The following is an 18,494-nucleotide window of genomic DNA, read 5'->3' on the forward strand; positions in this document are numbered from 1 at the left end:
CATCTGGAAAAGATAATGTTAGCTGGATGAAACTGTAAAGCAGAACATGAGAGAGTTTACAATAATATTTAGAATGCTCTTGGCTGATCATGCATAGGCTTGTAGCTTTAGGGGCAAAGGAAATCATTCCTTTCCTATCACCCCACCTTTGTTTACACATCTGTGTCCAGCCATTCTGATTTGTTGAAAGGCTCAGACAGAGCTCATTGCTCCATAGTTTCTGGTACGTCACTGTGAGATTATGTGCTTAATATTTAACAGAATCTACCGAAGTTCATATTCAAAGATTTTGCATCTGACGGCACGCTAGCTACTTCCAGGAGCTTGCCAAAAAAATAAAAAATACGGGAGAACTGAATAGTTCAGCAAGTTAACCTTTGGACAACAAGTAGAAGGATTGATTTCTCACACTATTCAGCAAGGTGAACTTTGTTTTGTTCTGACTAGATGTAAATTGTTAATTGGAACTCTTGGATCAGATTACAATTTGGACTGTCTTTTTGTAAAGAGCATCTGGTTTGTTCCTCTTTTTCCCTTTCTAAATTGATCGGAAATTAATCCTTCCTCATTATTTTTAATCATGGAACGTCAGGTTAACTGCGAAGCCTTTTTTAACCACCAGCACGTATCTGAATTTGATGTGTCCATATCAGTCAAAATAGGCCTTACAGTAATTTACAGTATTATTTTTGTGGCTGGCATTTTTGGAAACAGCCTAACCATAAAAGTTGCAAATGTTCTTCAAAGGAAAGGATACCTTCAGAAGAGTGTTACGGATCACATGACCAGTCTTTCCTGTGCGGACTTACTCGTTCTTTTAATGGGAATTCCTGTGGAATTGTACATTATGATATGGAATCCATTCTTAAGATCCACTGAAGACGCAGCCTGCAAGATTTATCATTTCCTCTTTGAAGCGTGTAGCTATGCCACAATATTGCATGTTGCTACTTTGAGTTTTGAGCGCTACATTGCAATTTGCTATCCACTCAAGTTTAAGTCGTTCTCTGGTTCAAGAACGGTGAAGCTGATCTGCTTTGTCTGGCTGACTTCATTTTGTGTGGCCTTGCCTCTCCTTTTTTCAATGGGGGTGGAGGATCCAATAAAGGCTTTTAAAGGTTCTCGCAACAATAGCTGCGACATCCGAGATTCAAACATAACTATTTGCACCAACCTCAGCTCCCATCAGATCGGATTCCAGTTGAGTGTTTTCAGTGCTTTCATTCTGTACGTTGTGATTCTTGTCTCAGTTGCATTTATGTGCAGGATGATGATGAAAACTCTAATTGGAATGAAGTCTGATGCTGGAAGTAAAGATGTCCCAAAGCATGGGAGCACAGCCTCAGAAACATCCAGAAAACAGAGCATTATATTTTTAGGTAAGTACTTCAATATTTTTAATGGTGTGGTGTTGTTTTCATTGTGTTTTTTTAAATTTACTAAAGAGAATAGATGGGTAAACCAAGCCAAGTGCTATTCTCATATTGTATTTGTGCTAGTACTAACACGTGGCTGCAATTTAAGAGTGGAAGGGTGGAAATGAGTGGGATATGCAATGATGTGTAACATAACTTATATCACCTCCTTCTCATGCTCCAAATCGTGGAACTGTCCTTAATATTTCCCCAACGCTTTTAAATTTGATTGCTTGCTGCATCATTACATTTTTGAATTTGTGAAACTGGATTTTCCAGCCCCTAGGGTCAGGTGGGGAAAGGGGTGGAGAGGGGTGAATTGTAAAACTGGGTGCCATGACATGGCTATTGTTTCTGGCAGCTACCACCATTGCACACCCCCACCAGCCTCCATTCACAATGCTGCCTCAATTCTACAGAGTGGGGCAGCACAGTGGCACAGTGGTTAGCACTGCGCCAGGGACCTGGGTTCAATTCCGGCCTCGGGTCACTGTCTGTGTGAAGTTCGCACATTCTCCCTGTGTCTGCATGGGTTTCCTCCGGGTTCTCCGGTTTCTTCCCCCAGTCCATACATGTGGGGGTTAGGTTGATTGGACAGGCTAAATTGACCCTAGTGTCAGGGGATTAGCAGGGTAAATATGTGAAGTTACAGGAATAGGGTCAGGGTGGGAGTTTTGTCGGCGCAGACTCGATGAGCCAAATAGCCTCATTCTGCACTGTAGGGATTCTATGATTCATTGACAGAGTCGGGCCTATTGAAGGACCTCCTCCCTTTCCATTGCTGGGACTTAGCCTGCAGTGAGTGTGATTTATGTATGTTGGGGGTTTGGAGTGTCTATTGCCCCTTTAAGAGTGTAGGTCATCTGATCCTGAAGTGGGGTTAGCTCTCCCAAAGGTGGGACCTAGTTCAGCAGTCTAGATTCTGACTGTGGGACAGTGAACACCTATAGTAGTGTTCCCCCGTGTTTAATTTAGAAGCATAGTCTGTGGTTCTTTTGTGACTTACTTTGGGAAGTACATACATATCAGTGAGAAAGGCCAACACCAAGAATGCAACCTGACAGCTTTCACTGATTTGGTTGGTGGCTGGGTAGGGAAGGTATAACTCCTTTAGGGGCTCCTGTGCCATTCGAATCATAGAATCCCTACAGTGCAGAAACAGCCCATTTAACCCATTTAGCCCATTTGGCCAATTAAGTCTGCACCAACCACAATCCCACCCAGGCCCTATCCCCATATCTCTACGTATTTCACCCACTAATCCCTCTAACCTACACCTCCCGGGACGCTAAGGGGCAATTTTTTAGTATGGCCAATCAACCTAACCCGCACATCTTTGGACTGTGGGAGGCAACCAGAACATCTGGAGGAAACCCACGTAGACACGAGGAGATTGTGCAAACTCCACACAGACAGTGACCTGTGCCAGGTTCCTGGAGCTATGAAGCAGCAGTGCTAATCACTGTGCCAACCACTGTGCCACCATGCCACCCATAAGGTCTTTCAAACCCTCTTTCCCTCCCCACTGCCTCTCCAACCTGGCCCTCCATCCACCTGAACTTCCTCATCAGGGCGTACCAGCCTAACCCAGCAGTACACTGCCGCCATCCCCCACCCCCAATTACCTTTGCATCTGGCTCCACCAACAAGCTTCTGGGGACTGGATGCAATCTGCAGCTGGATCTTCAAGAGTCAGAAACATATGAGGTGACCCTTCACATTCATCTGCAATCTCCCCACCACTTTCCAGCAGCAATGCTGCAGCCACATGTGCAGAGGAGCACTAGACCAGGCAAAGTTCAATGGTAGACAGGCAGATGAGGAATGTGCAAGAGTGATTCATTGACATCTGTATGCAATTTGGCACATGTTGATTTCAAAGTTTGATTTAGAATGTTCTTTTCATATTTGTTTTTACCATCGCATTGTGGCCAAGAGGATGCTATGATCATTAGTGACTATCTGATGGAAGCTGAGGTGTGGGGCTGAATGGAGAATTGTTGTTCCATTTACTTGTAGCAGTCAGTTGAGTTTGGATACCCCAGCCAGAAAGGGCCTGTGGTTGTTGCATCTTCCTTTCCTCTTCCCCCACTTCTCCTCCTCCTCCTGTTCCTTATTTCATTGCCATTTAGCTGGTAGTGAGAACTGTACCATCCTGAAAGCGAGGCTCTTCCAAATGCAGCAGACAGCCACGAATGTTGACACTCAGTCTCCTGGACAGTGGAACTATTGTTTCAATAATGCTTTGCTCTATCGCATTTGTTGTGGCCTCATAGCTTTCATTGTGTGCATGCTGTCCACCTGTAAATGGGTTCCACACTGAAGTCCTAAGCTATGTAGTCTGTGATAGCTTTCCTGGACAAACTCTGTGAGACACATGGCGTTCAAACACCCAACTGAGCTGGTTTTGATTTATATTAATACATACAGGAATAGGCACAAAAGGGTGCTAATACACTCCCCCCTCCTTAATGAAAATGTAACCCAATGATGAAGCTCCATATGAATTATATACATTCCTGTTATCTCGTTCATTTACAAATCAAACTTAATCATTGGTTTCCTATGCCTAAGAGGATATCTTCTTTTTTTGACCCAAACTTTCTTGATTTGATTTATTATTGTCACATGTATTAGTATACAGCGTTCCTTGCACGCTATGCAGACTAAGCATACCGTTCATAACGAAGGAAACGAGAGAGTTCATTTGTAATGTTACAGTCATAACTAAGGTGTAGAAAAAGATCAACTAAGTCCATTCAAAAGTCTGATGGCAGCAGGGAAGAAGCTGTTCTTGAGTTGGTTAGCACGTGACCGCAGACTTTTGTATCTTTTTCTGATGGGAGAAAGTGGAAGAGAGAATGTCCGGAGTACGTGGGGTCCTTAATTATGCTGGCTGCTTTGTAGACAGAGTCAATGAATGCTGGTTTGCATGATGGATTGGGCTACATTCACGATCTTTTGTAGTTTCTTGTGGTCTTGGTTAGAGCAAGAGCCATACCAAGCCGTGATACAACCAGAAAGAATGCTTGCTATGGTGCATCTGTAAAAGTTGGTGAGAGTTGTAGCTGACATGCCAAATTTCCTTAGTCTGCTGAAAATATAGAGGTGCTAGAGGGCTTTCTTAACTGTAGTATTGGCATGGGGGGACCAGGACAGGCTGTTGGTGATCTGGACACCTAAAAACTTGAAGCTTTTGACCATTTCTACTTCATTCCCATTAATGTAGACAGGGGCATGTTTTCCATGTTCTCCACTACGCTTCTTGAAGTTGATGATGATTGCTTTCATTTTGTTGACATTGAGGGAGAGAATATTATTATCGCTCTTGTTCCTCAGATTCTCTACCTCATTTCTGTCGTCTGTCTCATCACTGTTTGAGATCCGATCCACTACGATGGTGTTGTCAGCAAACTTGAAAATCGAGTTGGAGGGGAATTTGGCTACACAGTCATAGATGTATAAGGAGTAACTAGGGGGCTGAGAACACAACCTTATGGGGCACCAGTGTTGAGGATGATTGTGGAGGTGAAGTTGTTACCTATCCTTACTGATTGTGGTCTGTGGATTAGGAAGTTCAGGATCCTGTCACAGACGGAGGAGCCAAGCTCCAGGTCACAGAGTTTAGAGATGAGTTTCGTAGGAATAATGGTTTTGAAGGCTGAGCTATAGTCAACAAATAGGAGTTTGATATAGGTGTCTTTGTGATCTAAGTTCTTTCAGAACTTGGGGAAGGATCTTGACCCATCATGGCCTGAGCTTGCAAATCTTTTCTCCAACAAAGTTTGATATTACGCTTTATGAGCGATTTTCTTCCAGGAAAGTTTGTTCCAAAAAACTTCACTTAAATTTATTGTAGTTTTTCCTTTAAGATTATACATTTGGCTTGAATACCTTTGGGAGCATATGTTGAAGTAATTGGGTCATCTTTTCACCAACCTTACTGTGGACATTAACTGCATTTTCTTTGTAAATTCTTGTTCCTTTATAACATATTTCAGAATCCTGATTCCACACAATTTTCCATAACTTTCTGCATTGAACCCTCCTAATTATTATATATGGAGTATTTGCAACCAACACGTCCATCTCACTTGAAGCATCTCATTACAAAGTATTAACTGCACAGAAAGGAACTATTCAGCTCCACAACAGTGCTTATGCTTCATACAAGCCTCCTCCTAGCCTTCAAACTCTACAGAATCCACTGCAGCCTCTGCCACACTCTAGCTGGACATTTTCATGTTTGTAAAGATATTGATGGCGGCTTCTTTCTATTTCTTGGCATACTCTACAATTTTCAACAGTGCCTCCTACGTCCTTATCTAACCCTGGCCACCAAAGATAACTAGTTTTATTGACAAGCGTAAACATAGTATTGACCATGTAATTTGCATAGCAACTGCGAGCTGTACCTTTCAGGGATTGTAAATCTGGATTCCCAAATAATAAGACAGCAAGGAATTACAAAAGGTCGTGAATGCAGTCCAATCCATCATGCAAACCAGCCTTCCATCCATTGACTCGGTCTACATTTCCCACTGCCTCGGCAAAGCAGCCAGCATAATTAAGGACCCCACACACTGCAGACATTGTCTCTTCTGTTTCCTTCCTTTCGGAAAAAGATACAAAAGTCTGAGGTCACGTACCAACCTACTCAAGAATAGCTTCTTTCCTGCTGCACTGGGTGGACTTATCTTGTATTAAGTTGATCTTTCTCACCACCCTAGCTATGATGTAACACTGCATTCTGCACTCTCTTGTTTCCTTCTCTATGAACGGTATGTTTTGTCTGTTTAGCGCGCAAGAAACAATACTTTTCACTGTATGTTAATACATGTGACAATAATAAATCAAATCAAGTTAAACTCAACCGTTATCAATTGACAAATCATTCTTAGATATAAAATATGGCCTGATTTTTAAATCCAGTATCTGTTTTAGCCTCCCATTTGCATTATAGTCGTCTATTTTTGCCATTACAGGTTTTTGTGAGATGTTCTATCAATGTCATCCACTGTGAATGGCAACTCATTTATGTGCAAAAAGAAAATGCTATTTTTCCAGGTAGGGTTCTACCTTTGATGGTGAGGGTAATCTAAGCATCACATCAGCATTACAATGATCTTCCATTCATCTGTACTTAATGTCATGCTAATTAGCAGACAAAATCAAAGCCCATCTCAGCATTCAGCCTGCAGCTAAGGTGGACTAAAGTAACCATCAGTGGCTTGTGATCAGTTTCAATTGTGAAACTACCAGCATACAAGCATTCATGAAATCTTCTTACTCCAAAAATCAAAGTCAATACTTCATGTTCTATCTGAGCATAATTCAACTCATTGGCACTGAGGTGTGTGCCAAATAACAGTTTGCCTCTTATCACCATTATCCAACACATGAGAGATGACAGCACCTATTCCATATGGAGAGGCATCATGAGTAGGATTCTCTAGCCGTGCTCGCCCCAAAACAGTAGAACCCTGTTTGAGGTCAATGGACCTTTGCGTGGTCTGCCCGCACCCCCACTCCCACTACAATTCCCGTGGCAGGCGGGGTGAGAGATTTCCCTCCCATATGTTAGTGTAATTTTATGAGACACATCATAATGTATAAGTATTGTACTATTCACCAGGTGACCTCTACATAGAGTCATAGAGGTATACAACATGGAAACAAGCTCTTCAGTCCAACTTGTCCATGCCATCCCTTTGTTTTTAGCCCCTAAGCTAGTCCCAATTTCCCAAGTTTGGTCCATATCCCTCTATAACCATCTTACCCATGTAACTGTCTTAAATGCTTTGCAAAATATAAGATTGTACCCGCCTGTTCTATTATTTCTGGCAGCTTTTTCCAGACACTCACCATCCTCTGTGTGAAAAAATTGTCCCTCTGGACCCTTTTGTATCTCTCCCCTCTCACTTTTGACCTATGCCTCTAGTTTTAGACTAACCTACATTTGGGAAAACATATTGACCTGATCAATGCCGCTCATTATTTTATAGACCTCTATAAAATCACCCCTCAGCCTCCCAGTCTATTCAGCCTCTCCTTATAACTCAAACCATCAAGTCCCGGTAGCATCTTAGTAAATCTTTTCTGCACTCTTTCTAGTTTAATAATATTCTTTCCATAATAGGGTGACCAGAACTGCATACAGTATTCCAAGTGTGGCCTTACCAATGTCTTGTATAACTTCAATAGGATGTCTCAACTCCTGTATTCAATGTTCTGACTAATGAAACAAAGCATGTTGAATGTCTTCTTCACGACTCTGTTCACCTGTGACACCAATTGCAAGGAGCTATGAACACCTACCCCTTGATCTCTTTGTTGTATAATACCTTCAACGTCCTACCATTAACTGAGTAAGTCCTGCCCTGGTTCACTCTACCAAAATGCATCACCTCACATTTATCTAAATTAAACTCCATCTACCATTTGTCAGCCCACTGGCCCAATTGATTGAGATCCTGTTGCAATTCCTCAATAAGCTTCTTCACTGTCCACTATGCCACCAATCTTGGTATCATCTGCAAACTTACTGACCATGCCTCGTAAACTCTCATCCAAATCATTAATGTAAATGACAAATAACAGTGAGCCCAGCACTGATCCCTGAGGCACATTGATGGTCACAGGCCTCCAATTTGAAAAACAACCTTCTATAACCACCCTTTGTCTTCTGTCATCCAGCCAATTTTGTATCCATTTAGCTACCTCACACTGGATCCCGTGAGATCTAGCCTTAAGTAATAACCTACCATGTGGTATCTTGTCAAAGGCCTTCTAAAGTAGACAACATCAACTAGCTGCCCTCATAGACCTTCTTGGTTATCCCTTCAAAAAACTCAGTCAAATTTGTGAGACATGAGTTTCCACTCACAAAGCCATGCTGATTGTCTCTAATCAGCCCTTGCTTCTCTAAATGTCTGTAGATCCTGTCTGTCAGAATACCTTCTCACATCTTACCCACTACAGATATAAGGCTCACCAGCCTATGGTTCCTAGGCTTTTCCCTGCAGCCCTTTTTAACAAAGGCAGCACATTTGCCACCCTCCAATATTCAGGCACCCTACCTGTGGCTGTCAATGATTCAAATGTTTCTGCAAGGGGACCTGCAATTTCCTCCCTAGTCTCCTACAATGTTCTGGGGTCCAAGGGATTTATCTACCTTGATGCACTTTAAGACTTCCAGCACCTCCTTCTCTGTAATATGTACACTCCTCAAGACATCACTATTTATTTCCCCAAGTTCCCTAACATCCGTGCCTTTCTAAATAATAAATACTGATGAGAAATATTCATTTAGGATCTCACCCATCTCTTGTGGATCTGCACATAAATGATCTTGTTGATCCTTCAGAGGCCCTACCCTCTCCTTAGTTACTCTTTTGCCCTTTATGTATTTCTGGAATCTCTTTGGATTTTCAATTGCCTTATCTGCCAAAACCAGAGGTAGTAGTAGAGGCGGGTACAATTTTGACTTTTAAAAAGCATTTGGACAGTTACACGGGTATGATGGGTATAGAGGGATATGGGCCAAATGCAGGCAATTGGGATAGCTTTGGGGTTTAAAAAAAAAGGGCAGCATGAACAAGTTGGGCCAAAGGGCCTGTTTTCATGCTGTAAATTTCTATGACTCTGTGACCTGCCCTTCCTTATTTCCCAAGAGGAGGTCAAGTTTTGGTCCCTCTCTAGTCAGGCCATCCACATACTGAATGAGAAATTCCTCATGAATCCACTCAACAAATTTCTCTCCATCCAATTTTCTAATACTATGGCTGCCCCAGTCAATGTTGGGAAAGTTAAAATCCCCTTCTATTAACACCATATTTTTCTTGGACCTATCTGTAATCTCCTATGCTCTTCAATTTCCCGTTGATTATTTGGGGGCCTACAGTACAACCCTATCAAAGTGATTTCTTCCTCCTTTATCCCAGTTCTACCCATAAAGACTCAGTGGGTGAACCCTTGGATATATCCATTCTCTGTACTGCCGTGATATTTTCTCTCATCAAAAGTGCAACTCTCCCTCCTCCCTTACCTCCTGTTCTATCTTTCCTATAGCATCAGTACCCTGGAACATTGAGCTGCCAATCTGTCCTTCCCTTAGCCATGTTTCAATAATAGCTGTAATATCCCTGTCCCATGTACCCATCCAAACCCTGAATTCATCCGCCTTGCCCGTCAGACCTCTTGCATTGCAATAAATGCAGTTTAATCTGGACTTCCCTTGTTTTCTGCCCTATTTTTGCCTGACCTGTCTAGTACTAACATTACTGACACTGCCATTACTATTTAATGTGTTTTCTTTAACTTCTGTGCTGTCCTCAACCTTCTCTTATGTCTCCCTACTGCTTTGGGTCCCACCGGCTTGCTAAACTAGTTTAAACCCTCCTGAGTGGCTGTATAGCAAAACTCTCCACCAGAATATTAGTCCATCTCCAGTTCAGGTGTAACCCATTCCTCTTGAACAGGTCACCCCTTCCCCAGAAGAGATACCAATGATCCAAAAATCTAAATCCCTGCTCCCTGCAGCAGCTGCCAAGCATCTGCTTAATCTTCCTATTCCTAGTCTCGCTAGCACATGGCACTAGTAATAGTTCAGAAATTACCACACCGAGGTCTTGCACTTTAGTCTTCTACCTAACTCTCTATTTTCACACTACCTCCTTATCCCATTTCCTACCTATCAAATTGAATGCATTGTCACATTTCTTTGTCCAATTCTTTAAGAACATTTTTTTGAGGGATGCAACAAGATTGCCAAATTTGGTATGAATTTCACTGCACCCAAAAATGTTCTCAGCTCAGAGATATTCTGAGGATGTGGCGTGTTTCTTATTGCTTGAACCCCATTCTTGGTCGGATATAAACCCATCTTTGTCTACTGTGTGTCCCAAATAATCTGCACAGCTCTGAAACATGTCACACCTGTGTGCCTTTGCCCAAAGTCCGTGAAAAAGCACCTTTTTTAGTCTGTTACCATGGATTTTTCTGTTTGGAACTGAAATAGATGTGTTATCTAAATAGCACACTACTCTCTGAATTCCTTGCAAAATTTATTTCATCAACCCTTAGGAAAATCCAGCGGCTGAAGGAACATCACATCACAGCCCATGAGACTGAAATAGACCCACGTGTATTAATAGTCAAAGGTGACTTAGGCCCACCATCTAATTCAAGATGCAGATAAGCATACTTAGACAGGTCTAAGTTTGAAAAACAAGGCCTTCTGACATCATTGTGAATGCATCTTCTATGTTTGTCAAAATATTGGGTATTATAATCCTCAAATATTCTTACACTACCCCCGTCTTTGGTAGCAGCTCGATGTGAGTAGCTCAAATACTCTGTTGTACTTTAGAGATAATGGCCCAGATCTTCTATTCTCCAGAGGGTCGTATCCCGAAGGTACCCGGGAAGAAGCCCTAAGGAGCCCCTCAGGCATCCCCATGAATTTACGCATGGGAATTTTCCAGGAAACTCAACTTAAATTGGGCAATTACCCTGCATCTGGAGCCCTCCAAAACTCCCATTCAAAACTGGAGACTTTGGAATGTTCTGACATAGTTACCCAGGAAAGGTTAGAAGAGTGAACACAATTTCTAATTCCTGGGAAACTATACAATTTGAGTCCCTACGCTGGCCCTCTGACTAACCACCCCCATCCCCCACCTCACTCCACCCTCTGACTAGTCCACCACCTCCTGACTACCTTACCCTCCAATCCCCTATGACCCTCTAACCTCCAAACCTAATTATCTAACCTATCCCAACTCTTTGCCCCCTAACCTTATATGCTTGCCTTCTCTGCCTGCCTAACTGACTGGGTATATAAACTTACTGGAAAATGTCAGCTAGTGCTATAAAAAGGAGGGATGGCTTTGTTTTCCCCAATGTTCCTGTACTACACAGAAGGAATCCAAGAGCAGCTACACTTCACAATTCTCAGCAGGCCCTAGTTGAAGGCCTGAAAAATGTGGGGCTCCAGTCCAAGGTAGGAAAATAGGAGCACAGTAGCAATCTGATCATGATTGCCACTCCATGGAAGGTTTGATCCATTGTTCTCAGTCTCAAGTCTTTTCAGTTCATGCTCTACCTACTCTTAAAATTTAGGTTACCTGATGAGGTCCGCAATAAACTGGTGTAATTAATTTAACTTAAGCAGATTCTCCCTAACAATGCTGGCTTTTCACCCTTCATCCTTCACCACAACTATGAGCAATTTTTCACATTGCTTCTTGGATGTGACTGAAACTGACACATTTCCTATTTTGATAATATTCCCTCCTGCACAACTTCAGAATTCTATTTGTGATTTCTCCGATTGATGTTAACTCAATGTTTCATGGTATAGCAATTCAAGAATCTTATTATCTGATGCATCCATGCCAACTTTCATGTTTGCCGCATCTCCATTCATTGCTACTTCAACTTCGGTGCTTTGTGAATTTCCATTGGTCTTCCTCGTGCTTCAGATTTCTGGATCTCAACTGACCCCTCATTGACCTGCTGTTGTTCCACAACTGTATACAGTGACTGCTGTTTCCTGCAGATAGCACTTCCTCCCTTTACTTCCTTCTAACATGCCTTGGCAAAATGACACTTCTTCTTCCAGCTCTCACATTCTTCCTTCATAAATGGGCCATTCTGTACCCAAAGTTGACCTCAGCACTTTGTTGTACCTCCGCTACCATTAACTTACGTCACTGGATGCTCAGCCAACACAGCTACAATTGATTTACTTCAGCAGATGGCCAGGGAATGTTAACTCTGGCTTCTCTCAAACCATGTTCCGAACATGTCCTCAACAGGCCAAAGCAAAATATTGCAGATGCTGGAATCCAAACAAAAACAGAAAATGCTGGAAAATCTCAGCATGTTTGACAGCATCTGTGGAGAAAGAGAATAGAGCTAACATTCAAAATGTTAGCTCCCTTCTCCCTCCACAAATGCAGTCAGGGCTGTTGAGATTTTCTAGCATTTTCTGTCATGTCCATAGACAATGCTGTTAAAGAAATGAACATTAGCAATTTCAGCAACCTACCATGGAAGATTCATTTTTTAAGCCACGCACAAATCTACCCTGCATCTCCCTCACTTGAAATTCCCCAAACTTACAATTTTCAGGTCACAATAAAGTCTCCAGTGTCCTCATTGGGCAAATGATTCCTTGTTCCAAGTCGGTAGCTTTCTATAATCTCCAATGGTTTTGGATTGAAGTGCTGCTCAAGCCTATATCATAGATGAGATTATTCTGCCTTCCAGCTGTATGTTTCCCACCAACGGGAGGTGGCACATTGTTTGCTAGCGGCAGGATTTTCTGGTCCCGCAGCTGTCAATGTGAATTCCCTTTGACTTCAGCCCACGCTGGTGGGAATGCACTGCTTATGAGACTGCAGGATCCTGCAGGCATGAATGGCCAGAGAATTATGGCTAAATGTCAACAGTGGTATGTCTTTTAGCTTAGCAGTATTGAGCAAATTCTTGAACATTTTACTCATTACTGAGTGTGCTTCCATCAAAAATATTGCCCTTCTCCTTTCCCCCTGCTTGATTAGTTGGATTATCAGGAACGCTGTCAATTTTATTAGCAGTGAAAAACATCTCTCGTCATTCTACATGTACAATAAAAGACTCGATCATGGCTCTACTCTTCCAGACACCCAATGATATCTGTGATGCAATCATATTTGAAGATTAGTCTATGAACATTCTTTTATCTTATACCACATTTTTAAGCCAAGTTCCTTTGCTGGTTTATTGAAAGCTTCTCCAATCCAAATTTGTTTGACTAGAGAACCCATATCCAATCCTCATTGCCAGACTGATACCTTTGCAGGAAAAGAAGAAACTGTGCATTACATGGAGCTCATGTACGCAATTGAAATGATTTATTCAGATTTTGCATTATATACATACACAAATAGCCATACGTGGTCAGCAGATAGAACCATAGAACCATAGAAACTCTATAGTGCAGAAAGGGTCCATTTGGTCCATTGAGTCTGCACCAACTCCCTGAAAGAGCTTCCCACCCGAGTACTCCCCTCTACCCTATCCCCATGACCCTATGCATTTACCATGGTTAATCCACCTAACCTACACAACTTTGGACACTAAGTGGCAATTTAGCAAGACCAATCTACCTAAACCTGCATATCTTTGGACATAATAATCCATGTTGCCCTGTAACCTGTTTGTCCTGGTGGTTCAAGAGCAGATGGTTAAGTGGACTTCTGCAGAATGAAGGCATTATGGTGACTGCCAGGATACCTGGTATTGACTTGCATGATTCTCTGCTTATATTCCCTATCACGTTGAAATCCAAGGACTTTGCATACTACTGCACCCCGGACTAATAACAAGAGGTCTATGCAGAATCCTTGACATCAGAACAAATTCCTTCACCTCGTGTTACCTTATTTCCTGTAGTGTTGTTGGCAAGGCCAGAAATTATTGTCCAACCCTAAATGCCATTGAACTGGGTGTCTTGCTTGGCCATTTCGGAGGGCAGTTAAGAATCAGTCACATTGCTGTGGATCTGGAGTCACATGTAGGCCAGGTCAGGGTGGCAGAATTTCCTTCCCTAAAAGGCATTAGTAAAACAAGATTTTTTTTACAACAATCAAAATTAATTTCATTGTCCCCATTAATCCCAGCTTCTTATTGAATCTAACTTTCACCAGCTGCCATGGTGGGATTTGAACCCTGATTGCTAGTGACAATATCAGTCTGCCACCTCCTCCCCCGCCTATTCAATGTGTGTGTTTAAAAATGGTGTTATCTGGAGTGATTGACACCACAATCTGCTGCCCTATATACTTCTAACATGTGCCTTCTCTGTGCACATAATCCCCACACTGAAATGTCATCCAGAATGGTTCACGTTTGAGGTGTTTGGAACCAAAACATCAAAAATCAAAATCAAACACTGCGAGCTGGATTTTCTGGCTGCGTTCTCCCCAAAACAGAAAAATCCTGCCCGAGGTCAACAGGTTTTGCAAGGTTATGTCCCGCCCGGTAAAATTCCTGAGGTAGGCAGGATGGAAAAATAGAGAGAATAGAGGGAGTAGGGGGCGTGAGTATGGTTGGTGGCATTACGGCAAATAGGGTCCAGGTGAAGGCTGGGATGAAAGCGCTTTATCTGAATGCGCGAAGCATTCGGAATAAAGTGGATGAGCTGGTGGCGCAGATCAACACAAATGGATACGATCTGGTGGCCATTACAGAGACGTGGCTGCAAGGTGACAGGGACTGGGAGCTGAATGTCCAGGGGTATCAAGTGTTTAGGAAGGATAGGCAGGAGGAAAGAGGGGGTGGCGTAGCTCTGCTGATTAAGGATAGCACCAAGGTGGTAGCAAGGAATGATATTGGAGCCAAAGAGCAGAACGTGGAATCGTTGTGGGTGGAGATTAGGAACAGCAAAGGGAGGAAGACACTGGTGGGTGTTGTCTATAGGCCCCCGAATAATGATCTGGAGGTGGGGCGGGCAGTTAACGCGCAAATAAGTGCGGCGTGCAGGAATGGGACGGCCGTAGTTATGGGGGATTTCAATCTGCATATTGATTGGTCGACCCATGTTGGACGCGGTGGGCTCGAGGAGGAGTTCTTGGAATGCTGCCGGGATAATTTCCTTGAACAGTGTGTGTTGGAGCCGACGAGGGAGCGAGCTGTCTTGGATCTGGTGCTATGTAATGAGGCAGGTAGAATTAGGGACCTTGCGGTGAAGGATCCTCTTGGGGAGAGTGATCATTGTATGGTGGAGTTTCTGGTGCAGATGGAGCAGGAGAAAGTGGGTTCCCGGACACGCGTCCTTTGTTTGAATAGAGGGGAGTACGGTAGGATGAGAGAAGAATTGGCGAATGTGGACTGGGGGAGCGCATTGGAGGGAGGGTCTGCTGAGGCGCAGTGGCGGATCTTTAAGGAGATCTTTCTTGGTGCTCAGCAGAAATTTATTCCGATGGTCAAAAAGGACCGTAGGAGGAGAGGTAATAAGCCGTGGATAACGAAGGAGGTGAAGGAAAGTGTTAAATTAAAAGCGGAGGCGTTTCGAGTAGCTAAGAGTAGTGGGCGAGAAAAGGATTGGGAGAGGTTTAAATGTCAACAAAGATTGACAAAGAAGTTGATAAGGAAGGGTAGGAGAAACTATGAAGCTGGGCTAGCGCTTAATATAAAAAAGGATAGCAAGAGTTTTTATAAATATATAAAAAGGAAGAGGCTGGCTAGGGTGAACGTTGGTCCTTTAGAGGATGAGAAAGGGGGCCTAGTGGTAGGGGATGGGGATATGGCTAAGGTATTGAATAACGTTTTTGTTTCTGTCTTCACGGAGGAGGACGTGAATAGTTTGCCGGGTGTTAGCGATGGAAAGGTGGTAGGACTGGAGGGTCTTAATGACATTACTGTTACTAGAGAGGCGGTGCTCGACAGACTGGAGGGGCTGATTGTGGACAAGTCCCCAGGACCGGATGGAATGCATCCGAGGGTTCTGAAAGAAATGGCGGAGGTTATAGTGGATGCCTTGGTGATTATTTTCCAGACGTCGCTGGATTCCGGGGAAGTGCCGGAAGATTGGAAAATGGCTAATGTTACGCCGTTGTTTAAGAAGGGTGCCAGGCAAAAGGCGGGGAATTATAGGCCGGTTAGTTTAACGTCTGTGGTAGGTAAAATGTTAGAATCCGTCATTAAGGAGGAAATTGCGAGGCATCTTGAAGGGAATTGCTTGATAGAGCAGACGCAGCACGGTTTCATTAAAGGGAAGTCGTGTCTGACAAATTTACTGGAGTTCTATGAGGATGTGTCTAGGGCAGTGGATAGAGGAGAGCCGGTGGATGTGGTCTTTCTTGATTTTCAGAAGGCATTTGACAAGGTACCTCACAAGAGGTTATTGCAGATGGTCAGGGGACATGGAGTTGGGGATAGGGTGTTAGCGTGGATAGAGGACTGGTTGTCAAATAGGAGGCAGAGAGTGGGGGTCAACGGGTGCTATTCGGAATGGCGGATGGTGACTAGTGGAGTGCCCCAGGGGTCGGTGCTGGGGCCTCAGCTTTTTACCATTTATATAGATGATCTGGAGGAGGGAACCGAGTGTAGGGTGTCGAAATTTGCTGATGACACCAAGATTGGGGGAACGGCAAATTGTGCGGAGGGTGTGGAGAGTCTGCAGAAGGATCTAGATAGGCTGGGCGAATGGGCCAGGAAATGGCAAATGGAATTTAATGTTGGCAGGTGTGAGGTGGTCCACTTTGGTAGGAAGAATGGTAGGAAGGACTATTACTTACGGGGCGAAAAACTGCAGCAGGCGACGGTGCAGAGGGACCTCGGGGTCCTTGTGCATGAGTCGCAAAAACCCAGCTTGCAGGCGCAGCAGGTGGTCAGGAAGGCGAATGGGATGCTGGCCTTCATAGCGAAGGGGATTGAATATAAAAGTAGGGAGGTCTTGCTGCGGCTGTATAGGGCATTGGTGAGGCCGCAGCTGGAGTACTGTGTGCAGTTTTGGGTGCCGCACCTGCGCAAGGATATTTTGGCCTTGGAGGGAGTGCAGAGGAGGTTTACTAGGCTGATACCGGAGTTGAGGGGGTTGAGCTATGAGGAGAGGCTGAATAAACTAGGCTTGTACTCGTTAGAGTTTAGAAGAATGAGGGGAGATCTCATTGAGACGTATAAGATGATGAATGGGATGGATAGGATAGAGGTGGAGAGACTCTTCCCGCTCAAAAAAGACAGTAGGACTAGGGGGCACAGCCTCAAGATAAAGGGGGGGGGCGGTTTAGAACGGAGTTGAGGAGGAACTTCTTCACTCAAAGGGTGGTGAATCTCTGGAATTCTCTGCCCGTTGAAGTGGTGGAGGCTGCCTCGCTAAATATTTTTAAGACGCGGGTTGATGGGTTTTTGATAAGAGAGGGGATTAAGGGTTATGGGGAGAGGGCGGGAAAGTGGAACTGAGCCATGACAGATCAGCCATGATCTTATTGAATGGCGGGGCAGGCTCAAAGGGCTAGATGGCCTACTCCTGCTCCTATTTCTTATGTTCTTATGTTAAAAATCCTGCCCAAAGGAGCTGAATTTTGTGGTCAATACTTCCACTCCCCCTTGATATTAATCCAATAGCCAACATTTGATTCTCCTAGTTAGCACAATTCAAACATTAGGAAATTTGCACTGCTCTCTTTGGGTGGTCCCAATAGTCCTCTTAAAAAAAGGCTAATTGAAAACAGCGCAGCCAGGGACTGGCATTAACACAAAAGAAAAGGAAATCTAACTGGCATTTCATCATTATTGTAGTATGTGTTGAGTTTTTTTAATTGTATGATCAATAAACATTTGGCCACTTAATGTTGCGGATGCAAAAACTTTTTCATTACCCTGGGGCAGATCCCAATGCTGATATCAGAGTCCAAAAGTAAATCTTGATATCGGGTGACTGTGCACATGGATGAAAGCCAGCCAATTATATCTCTCCTGTTCATTATTTCCATTAAATAATGCTGTCTCACTATCACCAATCGTGTGCTATCACATAAAGTCAAGATTTATCTGCATCAATAAAGAGCATTTGCTTATGTTTAAATTTCACACAAGTTGTGACTATTGTGTTGTAGGAAAACATATATACTAGCCATAAAATATGCATGAGTCACGCCCATATTGTTGGTGATATAGGTGCTATTTTGTGATCAAGTTCCGTACATTCATGGTTCTGGTGCAAGTTGCATTGGTCACCATCTTACACTGATGAAAACATTCACTGGAAAGGAGGAGGTTGATCTTTATGTCATTCAGCTTGTAACACCCATTTGACGGTAGCAGGGTATTTTTTGATCTTAATATTCCAGTTAAAATCTTTCTTAACTTCACATAACTGATGAGGCATTCAGCAGCAGGAAGGATCCTTTTCAGTGCTGCTCCCAGCACTAGAATCATAGATCCCTACAATGCAGAAGGAGGCCATTCAGCCCATCAAGCCTGTACCAGTAACAATCCTACATAGATCAATTCCCCGTATCCCCACATATTTACCATGCTGTTCCCCCAGACAGTAGGCATCAATTTAGCTTGGCCAATCCATTTAAC

General features: G+C 43.4%; 1 protein-coding gene across 1 annotated transcript in view; it reads left to right on the forward strand.

Moving 5' to 3' along the window:
* Positions 1–312: 312 nt before the first annotated feature.
* Positions 313–18,494, forward strand: part of gpr39 (G protein-coupled receptor 39) — an 88,278-nt gene continuing 70,096 nt past the window's right edge. Inside the window, exon 1 of the mRNA XM_080199311.1 lies at positions 313–1,379. Within this exon, the coding sequence (XP_080055437.1) occupies positions 581–1,379 (799 nt within the window). The 5' untranslated portion in view covers positions 313–580. The remainder of the gene's footprint in view (positions 1,380–18,494) is intronic.

The sequence above is a fragment of the Carcharhinus amblyrhynchos genome, chromosome 11 (assembly GCF_965287045.1).
Source record: "Carcharhinus amblyrhynchos chromosome 11, sCarAmb.v2.hapA, whole genome shotgun sequence".
Taxonomy (NCBI): Eukaryota; Metazoa; Chordata; class Chondrichthyes; order Carcharhiniformes; family Carcharhinidae; genus Carcharhinus; species Carcharhinus amblyrhynchos.